We start from the raw sequence: 20,135 nt of genomic DNA on the forward strand, positions 1-20,135 counted from the left end.
CAACATGTAGAGAATCCAAATCTCAAGGAAGCCCACTGTATTTGGTAATTAGGTTTAGCAGTGTTTTAGGACCCAAGATAAATACATTAGTATCAATTCTACTTTAATATATTAGCAGCAAATTATAAGACTTTTAAAAATAATGCATATTAGAAAGAGTTAAAGGGAGTGGGAGACAGGAAAGCAGGGTAGAGGATGGAAAGGCAAGGGAGGGATAAATAACACCAAAAGCCTTTTAAAAAAAGCAATGTGAAATCCTACTACAATAGAAGCTTCCTAAATTTTATACATATATAAAACTAGTTTAAATGGAGTTACCTTATAATGGGAAAACCACAGCCACATAAAAACTCCAGCATCAGCAATGCATTACCTCTTTCAGAGTTGTCAGCCATTGGGGTCCCATAGCCCGCCCCCTAATATTACAGGATATTGCTATTGTTCTTAGCTACTCTCTTGAACTAGATGACAAGACTCTACTGTGGAAGACACCATACACTTGAGTCATGAACATGGAGAAATCAAGGGGGTCCTAACCTAGAAGTTTCATCCCTACGGGATAACTTTCGTGGTCCTAGAAGGGGCTCTATGTATGCTACCGGAGGAGAAAAGCAATCATCAGTCTCATCCAGGTGTGAACCTTGTAAGTCACAATAACAACCTGCCTGGCGTGATATGCCTATTGGCGTAATAGTGACTCTACAGGTAACCAGACACTTTCTGTCCTGATTTAAGATATGCTCCACAAGATAGAACCCATAGCTGGCATTGTTAATGAAGCCAAAACTCTGCACCTGGATGAGTCATAGACCCTAGGGGAAGATCTACTACTTATCTGCTAAATAGCAACAAAATGACACCTAATAGCTTATTGCTATACAATAGATAAGTACACTACTCAACCATCATCAAATAAGTTTTTTTTTTCAGTAGTTGGCAATTAGTACAGAGACCCACAACTAGTCAATATGGTCAAGAGACTTTGGCATACCAACCCTAAAGGGGATCTCTATTTGGAACACTTGTATCAAGTCCCTTCCCCCAAGCAGCAGGAATCTTCCTAGAAGAAGGGATGGAGAGATGGTAAGAGTCAGAGATGGTGGATGACTTCAAGAAAACAGTCTTTCTCAGATAGAAAGAGGGTAGATTCACATATGAACTCTCAGCAATTGCGGCAGAATATACAAGTATACTTTGTCCAAGCTCAAGCCAGACATAATTTCCATATGGACAGGGGAGGTGAGCACATAGTTCCACTTTTAGATCAGGAACTATTGACATTTGATAGCTGTTGGGAAAGGCGGAGTTAGCTTTCTTTAAAGGTGTGACCTCTGATACATTAGCCACACTCCAGGGTGGGCCCCAAACCCAAGAGCAGTTGACCAACATGAACTTGACTTGATGAGTCTGAGAAAGGGGGAGAGGAGAACATGGAGTTGAATTGGTAGGAGGGTGAGTGGATCTGGGAAGAGCTGAGGGAGATAAGGTGAATATGATCAAAACATACTGTACAAAGTTCTCCAACAATTAATACAATTTTTGGGAGGTTTTTCAAGACAGGGTTTCTCTGTGTAGTTTTGGTGCCTGTCTTGGATTTTGCTCTGTAGACCAGGCTGTTTTCGAATTCACAGAGATCTGCCTAGCTCTGCCTCCCAAGTGCTGGGATTAAAGGCATGTGCCACCACCGCCTGGCTTAATACAAATATTTTTAAAAAGTGTGTAACAGAGACAGCAGTATTAAAAAAAAAACCTTTGGGATAAAATAGACCTTAGATGTAAAAGGTCTAGATACTGAAACTATGGGATAAAATGATTAACAAAACATGTTGAGAAAAATAAAACAACTATATAAATGAAGATGAATACCATTTTCATATGTGAAAAGACAGGACATTGCTAATCTGGACAGATTAAATGCAACTTAGTCAAGCTTCCAGTATGCTTTTTTGGGAGGAGGAGTAAAAAAATAGTTCTAAAATTTGGATATAAACTCAAAATATTTAGAACAGCCAAAACAACTTAGATGAATAGATTAGAGTGTTCTGAAAGATTTGCAAATACATAATGAGATGCATATTATTCATACATGGGGTATCGGCAAACACGTTCCATTATCATCATCAATATACATGTGAAATAACCAGTATTCACATTCACAACTGAACTCTAAGTGGATCATAGACATAAAGATGAATCAAACTGGGATCTTAAACAGTTACAGGTGAAACACACAAAGAAAAATACTTTTTTGTCCTGGGATGGGCCAAGATTTCTAGGCTACAGCCCAAGGCACAATTCATAAAACAAAGCATTGGTAAATCGGTGTTCATCATAATTTAAAAACTCCTGTTCTTCTGGAGACACTTAGCGGCTGGCACCAAATGAAAATGCAGCCAGTCAGGAGACGCTACAAAGCGTGTACCTGTTAAAGGCTGCCTCCAGAATATCTACAATCCCATCTAATTTCATAGCACAGAAGAAAATGGCTCAGGAAAAAAAGAGGGGGTGGGATATATGAACAGACATTTCACTCAAGATACCTAGATAGAAAATTGACACAGGAAAGATTCTTACCATCACCAGTCACTAGGGAAATGTACTTAACAGCACAATGAAATAACAATGGGACTTAACTAAAGGACTGAAGTGAAACAGCATTTATGATTTTGCTGAGTATGTGTAGGAAAGGACTCGCACACACATTTTCATGGAAATTTGAAATGTTACTGCCGCTTATAAAATTTTGCAAAAAAAAAAAAAAAAAAAAAAGGAAGCATACACCAACCATATGACCTAGAATCCTAGGTATTCTTATAACAGATGAGAAAGAGAAGCCAGTCATGATGATGCAACGCTATTCCCAGTTGAGAAGTGGAAGTAGGAAGATCAGTATTCAAAGGCCATCCTCAGCTACATATCAAGTTCAAGGCTAGCCTGGGCTATATGAGACCTCCCATCTCAAAACCAAAACAAACAAAGTAATCCAAACAAAAATCCCACATATATCTATGCAAAGACTTGTGTAGGGACATGTATTGCAACTTTTTTTTTGTAATAATAAAAACTATAAATCTCCTAAGTGAATATATATAGCTATATAATGGGGGAAGCATTAAGCAATTAGAAACAAGTGAGCTACATGCATCTACATGCTGTAGATGACTTTCAGAATAATTGTGCTGAGAGAGGCAAGATGGGAGCCCCCAGTGACAAATTCTACTTGTACAAAGTCCTAGGAAGTGAAGAATGATGTATGTGGCTTAAAAGTTGAACAATATTGCCTGGCATGGAAATAGGGCTAGAAAGAGAGATTACCTCAGGGCTTGTTGGAAATACTGGAGGCAATGGGTACATGATCTATCTTGGTTATGGTAACAGTTTTCCTAGTGCATATGGATCAAAACGTCTAGCTGCCTGCTTTAAAAATGAAGTTATTTTCTGGCAAATGTATCTCAATAAAGCTGTTTAATGAGATTATCTGTTTTTTCTTTTACTTTTTCTTTTCTTTCTTTCTTTTTTTAGACAGAGCCTCCCTACATAGCTCTGGCTGTTCTGGAACTCCTTATGTAGACTAGACTGGCCTCAAACTCACCAAGATCCACTTTCTTCTGCCTCTGGAGTGCAGAGATTAAAGGCTCACCATTTGTAACGTTAGTCCTTAGAGACCTGCTCGTCTGTTCTGTCAGTATTTACCATTCTCCCCTCTTCAATACGAATGGCTTTGCATCGATAACCGGGTATTTAGGTCAGACCCTTTCTTTCATGCCTTATGCTACTTCTTGCCCTGGTGTATCTTGTGGTCACACTGTGTGTGTGTGTGTGTGTGTGTGTGTGTGAGAGAGAGAGAGAGAGAGAGAGAGAGAGAGAGAGAGAGAGAGAGAGATTATTTCAGTTTTTTCTTGTTCCTCCACCCTTTCAATTTGAAGAGCAGACTCCCTATTATGTAAGTCCCTATTAGGAAGCATATGGTTCGGAGTGATGAGCATCACACCTGGGAAACTCGGTAAGACACAGATTTCTGGGTACCACTCGCAAAAGTCCTGATTCAGATTGGGTGGTTCAGGGGTTTACATGCCATTTAGGCTTCGAGGCAGCACTGATGATGCCGTCCTGACACTCCATATTAGGAGTTGCTGCTGGGAGACCTTGGGCTTTGGAGTTTGATAGAGCAGGGTACAGGTCTCAGCAACATTCAGAGAGCAATTTACCCACTTGAGCTCAGCTTCTGCTTCCTGCTCTGCAAATTAGTAACTGTAATAGTTTCCTGTTCATAAGATTGTTGTAAAGATTAAATCTCTTAATACCTTTGATGTCCTAATATATTTATCAGAGTGTAATAGATGAAATCTGGTGTTCCAATTAGTAGCCTTACATTAATTACTGGTCATTAGAACATGTTTGTAAATACACCTAAAAGAGGGAACCTGTTTCCCTTGCTAAGTGCCTTAGCAGACATTCCTTACCATCTCCTCCCAGAATGACAAGTTCCCTGATATTCTCTTTAGGTGCCTAGGTCTGAAGTCTTTCTTGTTTTCTTTGGTCTACTACCATTCTATGACTTCCTTGTCATCCAGGCTGAATGCTAATCTCTATGTAAACTAATTGAGCCAAATGTATCATGGGAAAATACAATTAAAAGATAGTATTTTAAATACCCAATATCTCAGTTATTTCTTCAAATGTTTGTATACTATTGTGAACATATTAGAAATGGAAGCAGTTGAGAGGGAGATAGTAGTCCACATGTGTAAATACGCACTGTGGCAAGTGGAAGGGGCATTTTGATGAGTTCAGTAGCTTTCCAGTTTATTTGGGAAGACTCTGCATCAGGGGCTGGTTATTTGACCCAACTTAGACACTATTGTGTTTATTGAGGTCTGAAACAGAATCTAAGTTTTTAACCCTCAACTTGCAGGACTCTTGGCTTGAAAGTCTATGCGCTTTCCTCTCCCTAACACCTCTCCTCCTGTGTTGTTGTTTGTGGCCACCTTGCATCATGCATGAAATCACAGAGCAAATCCAAGCAAGCCCAGAAAAGCAAACAAACACAGATAACCCCTCTCCTTGGGCATTTGACATGAGTCTTTTTACCCTGCCTGCTTCCCCTGCTTTAAGTCCTGCCACAGGAAGCTGGATGAAGGAGTCTTCCACCATCTGGCTATAACACATTACTGACTATTTTGTCATTTCAAGATGCTGGAAACTAACCGAGCTTAGCCTTTCAGAAGGCAGGTGTATTGCTTTACAGACCTTTCTGCAAAACACATAAAAGTGATGAGTGAAGGGAAGGATGGACTAAGGGCTGGCTGGTTATCTACCCTGACACGCAGGAGTGTTTACAGCTTCTCTGTACCATTGCCTCACAGGAATGAGGCTCACGGAGGCAAACATGAGCAGCACACGGGAACTTCCTCTTTCTTTCATCCAGCCATTTGCTTTGGAAGAGCTCTGACACTGCTGATAGATTGATTTGAAGTAGCCCAGAGCAACACCAAAACATCACAGGTGTTTACAAGGGCTTTCTGTTTCAGCCCCTGCAATTTCTGCACAGCACAGGAAGTGTTGGTTAACAAGCTTCCTTTGTCTCTGGTTTATGTCACAGTTCTGACTTACTTTCTACTTATCTAATGTGTTCTCTAGAATTAAATAATATCTACCGCAGTCACTTTTCTTTCTTCATACGGATGCCAAGACAGATTTTCTGAGTTTGTTTCTTATCTTCATGTAATGTCTGGGTGATTTTATTCAACACCTTCAAATCATATATTTGATATGTCCTCATCAAACAATCATCACTTTCTTAACTATTGAAAAAAATCAAGTCAGATATTATATGACATTATCTGATATGACTGAAATATTGAAAACAAAATTAGCCCAAATCATCCTACGCCTCCTCTGTCTTTGTCTCTGTCTCTGTCTCTGTCTCTCTCTCTCTCTCTCTCTCTCTCTCTCTCTCACACACACACACACACACACACACACACACACACACGCACACGGTGGGTACTCACACTTATAATCTGTTTCATTTATAAGATTTTCAAAATGTCCCTAAAGATTTTGAAGGCAATACTGAGGCTTTGATTTTTGAAGATTCTAGTTAAGTTACACATTTTCCTGTCATTGGGGAATCTTGGGGCTTGTCAGGTGACTAATTTATAAAACAGAGGCAGGCAGTTAGTTTGCATGTACAGGAGGACACAGCCTAAATGGCAGGGAGAGATGATCCAGAGAAGAAAGCACTCCTGGGTGAGGTGCTATATTGTGTTCCAAGGGCAGAGGATGCTGGGAGACAGTTCTGGAGAAGGATGTGTGCTGATAACATATGCTGAGGAAGTGTTTGCCCTTTTCACGTGTTTTCTCAATTCCTGGTGTAATGATGATAATTAATCTAAGAACTACTAAGTGTAACACCAGCTCTCATTTATCAAGTCCTTAGCCTTATATACTCAAGCATGCTTCAGCCATTAACATACTCAGTCTTTATAATTAGATAAAATACATCATTAAGAAGAATACTAGCTAAATCGTGCCATTAATTTTGCACTAAAATGACGGACACATTACACGAAGTCTGTATTTAACCAGTAGAAGCCTTATGCACCCACAGTGAGTTTATAATGCTATACTTGATTTCTCAGGGCAATCAGCTTATCCTGTAATTTGAGATATGCAGGCTGGTCCTTTGCTGAACCAAACTACACTTAATAAACCTTTCTTCTTACCACAGACTGCATCCCATGTTGTCCATTTGAAAACTTCTCTGTATGAAACAGAAGGCATTACACATTTCAAAGTTAAAATAACTCAGAGAATCGAAATTAAAAAAAAATTGTATCTCTTCTTCAATCAGGTGGAATATAGGTGTCCATTCATTTACTTAAAAACGTATTTCTATCACCAAGAAGATTTGTACTATGTGGGGGAATCAGACTCATTGTCCTAAATAGTATGTGGGAAAAAATAATCTGTCCCCATATTAGAGGAAATATAATGAGAAAAATTCAAATTATCTTTGCACATTGGCCTTCTAATTTGCATTGTTTTAAGACCAGGTAGCCACGTCAGTTATACAGGAGATGTTTTTAGAGGGAAATGAATGTGGTGTTAATTTTCATTGTGTCAACACTGTAAAGTAAGGCTTTTGAAATCCAGTTTGCTGATGAATTAAAAAGTTGGTCTAAGAGAATATGAACATCAGTATTTCCCTTTATATTTTGGAGGATGTTTTATGAAGGAAATGGGGAACTCTTGTTTGTGGCTGATCAAAGTAGCCATTTATTATTATTCTGCTTTGCCATCTACTTTACAGGAATATGGTAATCCTGACTTTCCGTGGAAGAGTCAGTGAAATGCAGACTTTGAAGCTGCCTGGCATGGGATGCGCTTTCATCCTGAACTATTCAGGGGTCTCTGAAGCCAATGGATATGTGCTCTGCTCTTCCCAGAGAAGGGCTTCATGTCCAGCATGTTTATTTTAAAACTGTATAATGCTTGGTACAAATTGTCTACCTAAGAAAAAGTGAGAAAATATTAAATTAAGGTGAAAGACGCATTCAGTCAAGACCTATTTTTTTCAGAATAGTTTCATGAAGTGTAAATGGATATATTTAAGTGTGTATTTTAGCAATTTCCCTAATAGGTGCATAAAATGGGCAATGAAGATTTCCCTTGCTTAAAAAAAAAAGAATCTTAAAAAGGAGTTGAAAAGTCAAGTGGAAGAAATTATTAGTTAGTTAGTTAATTTACAGAGTACAAATTACAAGAAGGAATCACAGCACAGTTTCCACTAAGTGACATACCATTAATTATTTAATCATTAAATTGTAAAAGTAGAAAAATTATGTTATCTTGGCTATAGATTTTTCTGTTTTCTATCTTAACTAATAATTTTAGATTACAAGATAATATACATTTATTGCAAGAACATAAGCATTATTAATATTTTGCATATTTTCTTCCAGCTTCTTAAAAGTAATAGGGTCCCTTATATACTCTATCTATCTATTTATCTATCTATCTATCTATCTATCTATCTATCTATCTATCTATCTATCATCTATCTATCATCTATCTATCCACCCATATCTATTTATCCACCCAACCATGTCTATCTATCTATCTATCTATCTATCTATCTATCTATCTATCTATCTACCTACCTACCTATCTATTTTTCTACCTACCTACCTACCTACCTACCTACCTACCTACCTACCTCTCTATCTATCTATCTATCTATCTATCTATCTATCTATCTATCTATCTATCATCTACCTATCCATCCCTATCTATCTATCTATCTATCTATCTATCTATCTTCTATCTATCATCTATTATTTACCTATGTATCTTACATAGACTTAGCTGACTAGTTTAATAATATAGTATGAATATCTCTTTTTGCAGGAGAGAGATGCCTTCATTTTTTTGCACCATTATATGTAATGTTCTCTTAGTACTTGTGTTGATAAACTATACTTTTAATGATTTAAGTTTTACAGATTTATATTTGTTATTAATTAACACACATATAATGCATTTCATTATGCATTTTTATAAATGATGTGTTTTACTGGACTTCCCTGACACCCTTCCTCCCTCATCTAGTAGTCCCCCATGTCACATGTATTCCAATTCCATTCATGGTCTCCTTCTGATATTATAACCTATACCACACCAAATCTACTCAAATATGCAAACAGTAAAATTATAATCTGTATGTGAAAGGAACATGCATCATTTGTGTTTCTGAGTCTGAGGTACCTCATTTAATACGATAATTTCCAGATCTATTCATTTTCTTAAAAACTTCATGATTAATTTCCTTTTTTAGAGCTGAATAAGATGCCATTGTGCATATGTACCATGTTTTCATTATCAGTTCATCACATAGGCTGGTTCATTTCTTGCTTTTGTGAGTGAGTAGTGTGGCAACAAATATGGATGTCCAAATATCCTTATGGTAGGACTCACAGTACCTCAGTATTGGCACATGATTGGTATTCTTAAATATTTAGATTCCAAGTTTTTAAAGGATTTTCTATCATGAAACAGTTTCACAATAAAAATCACTATGCAGACACTTTTATATTCTTACTTGATCATTTCTTATCAATTTCTAAAAATGTCACTGATAGATAGAAGAACCGTATATTTTCATTGACTTTCAGAAAGGAAATGTCCTTGTTGCAGGCACCTGTATGTGATAGCCTATTACATTTATCCTCTTCCAAACTAGCTATTGTTTTCTTTGAATACGTGCAGTAACATTAATAGAAGTATATACTCTTTTATCTACATATGTAATTTTTCTATGACCAGCTTTTTACTTGCTTATGTATTTAGGAAGATTTCCATTCTTCTGAAAAATTGACATAGTTATTTTAAAAATTATTCCATGATTTCTTTTTTAAATTTAGACTTTTAATCCAACTAAAACTTATTTTTATATAATAGGTTAACTAGGGGTGTAATTTTATTTTAAAAATAATGACTCTATATTTATATGACACTACCTTTTTCCACCAGATACTCGTACTGACTATATATAAAATTTTAGACCTTCAGCAATGATTTATCTTGACTGTCAAGCTGACACAACTTAGACCCCACACGGAGACACACTACTTATTTTATCTGTAAAGGTACGCTCAGAGAGTCTTAGTGGGAAGGCCCTCTCTGCATGTGTGTGGCGCTGTCATATGGTCAGGGCCTACAGCATCCATCTTTCTCTGCTATATGACCAGCTCCTCACAGTCTCACAGCTTTTGCCACCACCATGAACTATATCCTCTCTTGACTCCATGAGCTGAAATAAACATGCCTTCCCAGAAGTTACTTTGGGTAAATAGTTGGCCACATGAATAAGAAAATTAATCAAGACACCCAGGTAAGTTTTTCACTTTCTATTTCCTTTTGTTTGTTTCTTTACTGCAATTCAGATATCACATTTGAAAGGTTAAAATTATAGTTTTATGCATCATTTTTCTATAGTTAGTAAGTTGGGTTTCACCCTGTTACTAAATGCATCCTCTATTGCCATAGATCAGAATACAGTGGTATGTATCTGTAACCCTAGCAATTGGGAGACAGACAAGATAGTGGCAAATTCAAGGTCAGCTTTGGCTATATATGTAGGGCCTGTTTCCAAAAAAAAAAAAAAAAAAAAAAAAAAAACTCTCAAGTATTTTGTCAACTTATAAAAATATTATATCATATAGATAATTTGATATTTCCTTTTGACTTATTATGAGAATTAGGAACTTAATTTTTTACTCAATTTAATTTGGTGTGTCTTATTTCATTTTAATTACTATTTATTTATTTGTGCATTTATTTTGTGTGTGTGTGTATGTGTATGTGCATGTGCATGCGTGTGTGCGTGTGTGTGTGTGGTATATGCATGTGTATATGTATGTGTATGTATATGCACCGTGTGTATGTGTGTGTGTAGTCAGAGGACAACTTGTAGGAGTCAGTTGTTCTTTCCCTTAACAATATAGGTCTCCGGGATTAAACTCAGGTTGCAAACTTGGCAGGAAATGTCTTTTCCAGCTCAGCCATTTTGCTGGCCCTATCTTATTATATATGCATATATATATGTATATGTATATCTTATAGCACTTAAGTAAACTGCTGTGACTTTAATTAAAAATTTACCCTAAAATATTATTTCTTTATTATTCATCTTTTGATTTAAAATGTAGTCTGATATCCATTGTTGGTTTTAAAAAATAAAATTTAAATCTACATTTATTTATAAACGTTTTATGCTAATTTCTCATTAATTAGAAACTCTAAATATGAATAGAATTGTTCATTTGTGACTTCACATATGTGGGATTCCTAAGACAAAGAGTGTATGTGCTTGAATTTTGTATATATTACCGTTTCTTTCTATATCCGTCAACAATGTGCAAGAATGCCTGCTACACCCAGTAAAGTAGATTATCAGACTCTTGGCATTATACTTGAGTGAATCAACTAAGAAAATTTCATCTTCTTTCTTATAAGTATATTGGAACTATTCATATATTAATGGGACAGTTTTTGTTTTATTTTCTCTGGAACATGTTTTGAATTAGTCATCAATTTAAAAAATAGAGACATTAGATTTTTATTTTATGGATTTCTAATAGTCCTTTATGTAAATAAGAACCCTCTGTGATATTAAGATTAATTTTTGTTCTAGCTTTAAATCTGTACAAATCTTTTTTCTTTGTGCTTTTACACAGTGTAGAGAATTTTGTTTTGTCACTTCAAGATTATATATCAATTTGCCCAGGTTTTCTTTTGAGAAAATGATTTATATTTAGTGGCTGCAGATATAGAGAAATGGAATTTGGATCTGCAGAAACTCACTTAAATGTTGAGTGGCCAAGGCAGCTGTCTGTAATTCTACATGTGTAAGGTGGAGACAGAGAACCCAGATTCAACTATCCAGAGAGGCTAGACATATCTTCAAGCTCTCAGCTTGATTGAGAGACCCTTCCTCAATGAATACAGTGGATTGGAGAACATCAACTTTGAACATCCACTCTCATGTGCATCCACATAGGTGCACCACACACATGCCAAAGTATGTATATACACACATGCATACCACACACGCACGGAAGATGTAAAAAGGAAATTATAGTTAATCTGATGAAATTTGTCCTGAATTATAGGATATGAATTTAAAAATATTTTTCAGATAACTCCCCAATTGTTCCAACACAATTCTTCTACAAACCATCTCTCCAGTGATTTCAGATATGATTTAACCATGTATAGAATTTTCTCTCATAGTTAAGTCTGTTTATGAACTTTTTATTATATCTCATTGGTATCTTTGCATTGGGCACCAATGCTAGTTTTATTTTAATGACATATATTTTATTATGTTGTATGTGCATATACACATATATAGAAACTTACACATTCCTTTTTACCTTGCCAGTTTCCTCAATTCCAGTGTATTTAATATTTAATTTTCTTATGTTTCCAAGTATATAGTGACATTTTTTGTGTATGAGGAGAGTTTTCCCTGTTTCTAACTTTTCTTCTCCAAGCCCTCACTTTTGTTGTTAGTTAACTGGTTCTTACCATATGTGAGCATCTCATCTATCTGCAAATCACTTCCTACCTATTATCTATCTAGATCTATGTCTTTCATCTCTCTATTACCTATCTATATTTCCCTCATTCATCAATCATCTATCTATCCATCTATCTATCTATCTATTATCTATCTATCTATCTATCTATCTATCTATCTATCTATCTATCTATCTATCTATCTTCATCACCACCATCATCTATCTATCTAATCTATTTATCACTACCTATCTATCATCTATCTAAAATGTTAAGTAAAAAGTGTTATCACCTATCAAGTGATTTTATTAGGATTGCCATTAGTGTTTGCCTATCAAACATGATTCTGTTCCTTTTGGATGAGGTCGATGTATATTAGCATGCGAAAACTATCCATTTACTTTATCGAGATGTTTGGTCCTTTTTTCTTGTGGTGGTGGTGGTGGTGTGACTGTGGCTGTGTGGTGGTGGTGGTGTGATTGTGGCTGTGGGTTGCTGTGACTGTGGTTGTGTGGGGGTAGTGGTGTGACCGTGGAGGGTGGAGACAGGGTCTTGCAGTCTGTTCCAGGCTGGCCTTAAGTTCATGTGTCTCGTCTCCCAGCTTAGTTTCCTAAGAGTTAGGACTGCAGGCACATGCTACTTAATGGGGTGGTCGCCAGCTTTGCCGACTTTTATGTAATGTCTTCAACTGTATATAGAAATGACAGCACAATCTTTCTTCTCAAATCTAGAAATAAGAGAAATTATCTCGATAGAATTCTCGTGTTAGCTCTTCCCTCATCTGCCATCAACCCCGCTTGGTCAGAAGGCATAGACTTTGTACAGGCTGTTTGTTTGCTAACCAAGTACAAACTCCCTTCCCTCAAATCTCTGAAGACAAACAGTTTTCCATGAATCTGAATGCAAATTAAGGTTAAAATATGGTTAAAACTTGACCTGATATCCTGTGAGATTCATTATCTTTACTCAATACTTGTAAGATGATTATTACATGCTTTACAGAAATGTCATGTTATCCACTGAAGAATGTTACTTCATACCACTGGTGATACATAGCTTATAAACCATACCCACCAGTAAATCTATAAACTAAAGATATTAAATACAGACTTAATTGTATTTTTATTTAAAAATTTTCACTTAAAATCATAAATAGAGTTGCTTTGATTTTTAGTTTGAAATCATCGTCTTTCTTTAATCAGTTTTAGGCTCTATTACAAAATGGGGACACCTCTTTCTTGCATCTTCTCTGGAAGTCTAATGGCATTTAAATTGTCTTTTTTTTAACTGTAGGATGAAATTTTTAGAATATGAAAGTACAGTAGGTATCTAAAGCATTAACTCAATAAGGAGGATTATGGAAATGAAAGCCAAGTCCTCTGCATTCACATCCAGGGCTTTATGTCCCATTCTAGTCCCTGAATCTTAGTTTAAAAGCTAGTGTATTTTTCTAGAATTCTTCTATGTAGTGCATAGAAATAATACAAGTATGTACTTATACTCAAATCTGATTAATAGTGAGTTAAGATTGAGCATTGTTTATAGTTTGAACATCATATCTCTGACTTTCCACAGAATTCTGTTATTTTTGTGGTCAGCATGTATCTACTGCACTAAAGATAGGAGTTCTTTTCTCCCTTTACCTTCTAATTCCTAAACCCTACAAGTAAAAATTGAATGATTATATCCATTCTCAGCCTCCCTTTTCCTCTGCTTCTCTGCCTCCATCCCCTCTCCCCTCCCTCTTCCTCTGCTTCTCTTCCTCTATCCCCTCTCCCCTCCCCCTTCCTTTGCTTCTCTGCCTCCATCCCCTCCCCCACTTCGCTTTCTGTGGCTGTTTTTGCATCCACATGTGCATGTGAATGTATGGAAATCAGACTGTGTGTCCTCCTCAATCACTCTTCATCAAACTTTTTGAGAGCAAGCCTTCCACCGAAGCTGGAATTTACCAGTTCAGTTAGACTCGCCAGCCAGTGAGCTCTTAGGGATCTGATTGTCTTCACCTCTTTAATGCTGCAGATCCAATCACAGGTCTTCAGGCTTGTAGAAAAGCATTTACTAACTAAACCATCTCCCCCGCTCTCATCATAAACATTCTACTATATAACTAATATTAGGTGTTTTTCTATTCCCATACAACTTAATGTATATTTATTATATGCATCCCATTTCAAATGGATTAAATACATCACACAAAAAATACAATAGATATAGCATGCATTGCTGCATTCTATTATTCCACATGGCACAGAAAACGTCAGTAGTGTGGTTTTAAAGGCTGTGATGTATTTCACCACTCCACTGAAAACAATAAGGTTTCATGCCACCTTCTCACTCTTAAAATGCAGGGGAAATTCCATGCATGAATGTGGGACAAAATACACATTGTATAATAATCAACTTTAAGTGACATGAATATTTGCACAGAAAATGCCTTCTTAAAAGTTGCCCAACATTTCCTCAACTTTTTTCTGTCAATTTTTTGTCAATAAGAAGTGTTGCCGATATTAGAAAATACTATCAATATGAAATTGGTATCTCCTTCTTATAATTTCTGATTCCTTTTGGTTAAGTATATTACCCAACTTGTTAGACAAGATTTTCTTGCTCATTTCTTACCTCAGGGAATTGGTTTTTATTTCTTTCTTTTTCATTTCAAGAAACATTGTGTGCATATTAGGGCTGTTAGCGATTGTTCATGGTAAATCTTTAGAAAGTGTTAGAAACTACAAAGAGTATTCATTTTTTGTTTGTATTTAACCTGCCACTCTGATGCATTTTTCCTTTCTCTTTGCCCTTCTGGCTAGCCTACCACCAGCCTGGCTTTGATGACCATTAAACTGGGAGAGAGTACGGAGTGTGGAGTTAACCATTTGAGTAAGGCTTGTGGATAAAGGGTTAGGGGAGGGTCCTGGATCTTCTAGACTTCATGAGGTAACTTGTCTGTCAGAGGCATAAATAATGGCTGACTATATTCCAATGTAAACAAAATCTATGAAAATGAATTTAATGGTTTTGGTGCTTTAGTTATCAACTATTTGATAACTGCTTATATACTTTATCTGCAAAGCCATATGTTCGGCATCCATAAACATGGTTTCTAATGACTTACAACAAAAGCATTAAGAAGAATGGAAAACTCAAAAGTTGCATGAATGATTAAAAATACAAAATTGCAATGAATGTTAATTCACACTCCAAAAACAATATACATTCTTGGTTCCCAACGAAATACATTATGATTGGTTTCCAAATATTGTAATGTTTAAATTACACCCTAAATTGAAACATTTTTGTTAGCAAATACTATACTAATACTAATTTATTTTTATATATTATTAGAACAAATAAGCAACAACCCTTGTAAAGAGTGCTCATTAATTAGCAATGGAAATTGTGGCTAAAAGATAAGTCAAAGGAACATAATATTATGAAAAGTGGCAGAGTTAGAAAATGTTGTGTGTTTTCAAGAGGGCATTTGGGCCACCGGCTCTTGCAGGTGTGCAGAGGAAAGAAACAATTGTTTAAAAGTAAAACTAAAGAAAGGTGGATTTTTGTGCCTATGTCCCAAGTAAAAAGTTTACAGTTATCTTTCCTCTAATATGATTACTATACATATCCTGTTTGGCCATCCATATCTTTCTCTAATGCTTTCTTACTCTGATTACACCCACAATTTTTCTTAGTGTTTAACTAAATTGAATAAGAATGAAGTCTTTTTATGGATTGCTTGGATTTATTCAGAACATCTTGCTTGCGGTAATCATCAAGATGAAGAAATTTAAAATTCTCCTTCATTCTTAACATAATTAGAGAAAAGTTCTAGAAGTTTCATGCTACCAAATTGATGTATACAAATTATATTGAGGAAAAAGAAAGAGTATCATTATTTATCTAGGGAACACATCAAATTTCATTTTATAAAATTAAGAATATTCATTCTGTGATAATTGTTAAAGTTCTCATCAGAGACTGTTGTTTCTCATTTACCAATATATTGTTGTTTTCTTGCTTTGTTGGCTCATGAATAATCTCAAAGCAAGAATTACCTGATAATTAAATTTTAAGGTTAATTTGATAGATTATATCAATTTAAACATTTAGTTTCTGACCACCTTGCTTTGGGCAAGTTCTAACTCAGGAAGCCAGAAAAATCAATCTTGTTACACATAGGGGGAGGATTTGACCACCATGAAAATCAGCATGTAGGAAAACAAAAACAGTATTTGTTTGCCGAAGTCATTAACATTTATAAAGATTTAAGAAAATGTATACAATGTTAAAAGAACTATGTATACATTGGAATATATTGCCTCTACCTGAAATCTATAGGACATATTTTAAACTTGTGCCTTTACTTTGATCTAACAAGATAGTAGACATACTCTTATGTAATAGTTTTCACTATAATGGACAAGTTTATCATCTAAATAATGAGATCAGCTTACAATGTGCTAGAATTTTCAAAACACTCATGATATTTATTTTCCTTCCAGCTCTTCTACATAGGTGTCATCTCCTTCTATTTTCTTAAATATGCTTAGAAAATTAACAAGTCAAGTGTGGGCTCAGTCTGCTTCATTAATAAAATACAGGCCTCAGGGGCTTTCAATGGTCCTTTTGATCAATGTCCTTCAGCAGTGATAAAACTGTGTTTTGAGAACAATTGTGAAATTAATGGCATTTAGTAATAAAAACATCTCTTAATACTATGTTATAGCAAGAGTTAGTCTTCCTACTTATTTAAATCCAGATTGATTTCTCTTATTGTTTTATAAAGTAATAATGTGTTTGGAAGTAGCAAGATGAAGCAGATGTGGTCTTTGCATACTGTGTCATGGACACAGCCTCAGAAAACTTAATTAATGCACTGTGCATTTAGCATAAACTCAGTTATATGAATAAGTGACTCAAAGCTCATTCATTACACATGTGCAAAGGGTTATATTTGAAGACAAATTTCTAATATATGATAAATGCAAGCTAATCTCGAGTAATGACATATTAAATAAGTCTTGTTTGAAGTGTCTATGCTATCTTAACATTTGACTAGACATGAAGTCTAGATGTGGTGTAGGCTTGTGTTAGGTACCTGGGATGATTTATTAGATGCATGCTTTAATACTGCATCCTAACTACGTGGACTAGATTCTCTAATTCTGAGAGAATGCTGAGTGTGTACAGACAAGTTTTTTAATTGTAAGCACTTACTCTAAAAGTGGGGCAAAGTTAACAAGGACTACCCAGGGAAGAAAATATTCTCAAGGACCTATTTAAATGGTTACTTCCAACCTCCCCCCCCCCTAAAAAAAAAAACTCCAGTTAAAGACTTGTCAATCCCGTTTTTAAAGATTGATTGGGTAGCTGAGCTTTCCTTCTTTTTATCCTTGGAGAAAATGAAAAATAACAAGTCCTCTTCCACTTTAGACCAACCATTCATATACTTCATGACAGTTACTTCTCCCCTGGGCTCTTTCTTCTGGACAAATTATGCTAACTCCTTCAGTCTATCCTCCCAGGTCCTATTTTTTCAACCATTAAATCATCTTACTGTTCTTTCTTGTATCTTTTCCAGTTTCTTTAAGCTTTTTCAGAAATATGAAGTTTTAAATCATATATCTTTGCATATATAAGGCACATTAGGACTTTGGGTGTTTTATTTCCAGCTCTTGAGACAGAGATGATCACCATAAGTTAGTTGGATAAGGAGAAACAGAGAAGTCAATTGACACTTTAATGACTTAGCATAATGGACGTATATGATAAGAAACAGGAAAGTCTATACCCCCCTAAAAAAAAAAACATCAGAAGGGGTCATTATTAGTGGTTTGGGAAGATACCAAATTACAAAATTTATTTGTAAAACAATAAGAGTCATTTTTGTTTTGTCTTTTAATAGCTTGATGCTATTTTAAAACTATCCATCTGTCAGGGAAAAGATTACTAGGAGAGATAATATAAATTTAAACTCTATCTATCTATCTATCTATCTACCTACCTACCTACCTATCTATCTATTATCTATCAAGAGCATATCAATTTAGCAGTAGCATGATGACAAGGGCTTACAACCACTTTTCCCCCCAAGCACACGTGAATGCAAATGGGGCATTTGTGGAGAGCTAGTTTCCTATTTCCTCCCCATTGGCAGAACATGATCACTAGGAGGAGTGTGATTGCATGCTCTTTGTTGATATTGTCCTGGAAGATCATTGCTTTGCAATGTTTTCTCTATGGAACTATGGTGATTTCGGATGACTAAGATTCTGTATTCTTTTCAACTATTCCACTTTGTAATGGTGAAAATGAACCCATGATCTTATATACAAGTCACTTTCCTCATCTACAGCAATTCTGTGAGGACAGGGCTCTTCTATATTGAAAATCTTGGTTAACCCCTTACCCCACAACACACACACACACATCAGTTTCAGTCTTTCTTGCTTCAATTTAAGTACAATTATAATTGAATTTAAATTCTTTGGACAACTTTAAATTTGAGGTCTTATTTATGTCCAAAGCAAAACACCTGACATTTGCTCCAATCTCTGTCTTAGGATGCACTATACACCATGAAATTTGGAAAACTGCTTCACAGGCCCCCAAATAGCAAGAAATTCAATCACTATAAAATATGGTATTGAGTTCTCTCCAATAGTTGTTTTATAAACCAACAATAAATAATAGGGGTCAGAACAAAGCCAGCTTGCAAGAGGTCTAATTCCCCAGATGAGAAGTTACTCAATTCACCCATCCCTAATACATTTTCACTTTAAGGCTTCAGAAAAAACATACATGCCAGCACTGCCCATATTGAAAAGCCAGATGCAGATCTTAGAGGGCTTTTGCACTGAATGGCATGCAGGCGTGAAATACTAGTGTCTTGTCCTAACCCCTAACCCCTTCTTGAAAGCTGATGCAGGGCATTCTTACCATTTTTGCAGACAGGACAACATTGTTCTGGTTCATAGATTGGGTTGACACACTCAGGAACTGCGCAGTCTGCTACAACACAGTGAACTTCATTGCTGGGCTCACAGCGACACCATTCACATGGAGAGGGCTAGGAACAAATCTCAAATTAGCCCCTTTTCTCCTATAACTCAATGCTTGCACATTCATATGCTGTCAGAAGACAAGACATTAGTGTTTATATTGACTTTAATTCCAATTACCACATGTATGATCATTCTGCCCCGAAAGAAGGCAAACTGTATAGTCAAGTCAAGATGAAGCACATCTCAGGTCTCCGTGAATAATGAGTTGTTCTATATCACTGCCCTACTTTTTGAAGAAGTGTTTGGACAGCAAACCTGCCAGTTGGTCATTTGGTTTTCAGATGCACTGAATGCTTGCTTCACTTTCCTCTGGGAAAGAAGATGGTATTAGAACAAATGAAGTCAATTTGCATTGGTCATATTTGCTTCCTAAGAAAGGTGGGTTGCTAGGAAATGAGAAAATGTTAAATACATATCCTGACCCTTCCTGTGAAGGCTTATTCAAGGCAACTTAAACTTAAATGACACCTTTTCAGTGTGACTGTTACAGAAAATTATATTTGGGATCCAAACATTTAGATTTAGCCTCCTGAATTAATTTCTGAATACCTTACCCTTGCCTGCCTGCTTTGAGATGTGAACTAAAATCAATTGACCTAAAAAGCCACCATTTAAGCAAGAGTCAAAGACTCTAAAATGAAAATGGGAAAATAATTAAGATAATACAAAGCTGAAAAGAACTTGCATCTTTACAGTACTTACCAACCAAGAATGAATGGATTTTCAGTTTCTTTTCTAGAAACTACAAGTGACCCTTTCATCCTATATAGATTTGCACTCTGGACTTCAAGAATCTTACACTTAGACTCCTAGGATGAAACGTTGGCATTCTTGGAAGCCATACGTTGTCCACACTTTTCCAACAAAGTTATTTGCTCTTAGGAACTTCTGCCTCAAGCATGATGCCACAGTTCTGTACCTACAAACTCATCTAATGGAACCCCCTTTTCCTCCTCTGTGCTTACTGTCCAAACTTCTGTTCTGTTCCTGGTT

The 20,135-nt window shown here is 35.9% G+C and overlaps 1 protein-coding gene across 1 annotated transcript in view; it reads right to left on the minus strand.

Moving 5' to 3' along the window:
• Vwc2l (von Willebrand factor C domain containing 2 like) overlaps positions 1-20,135 on the minus strand; it is a 157,727-nt gene that overhangs the window by 109,145 nt on the left and 28,447 nt on the right. The window contains exon 3 of the mRNA XM_028870036.2: positions 19,018-19,147. Coding sequence (XP_028725869.1) covers positions 19,018-19,147 — 130 coding nt within the window. The remainder of the gene's footprint in view (positions 1-19,017; positions 19,148-20,135) is intronic.

The sequence above is a fragment of the Peromyscus leucopus genome, chromosome 13, assembly GCF_004664715.2.
Source record: "Peromyscus leucopus breed LL Stock chromosome 13, UCI_PerLeu_2.1, whole genome shotgun sequence".
Classification (NCBI taxonomy): Eukaryota; Metazoa; Chordata; class Mammalia; order Rodentia; family Cricetidae; genus Peromyscus; species Peromyscus leucopus.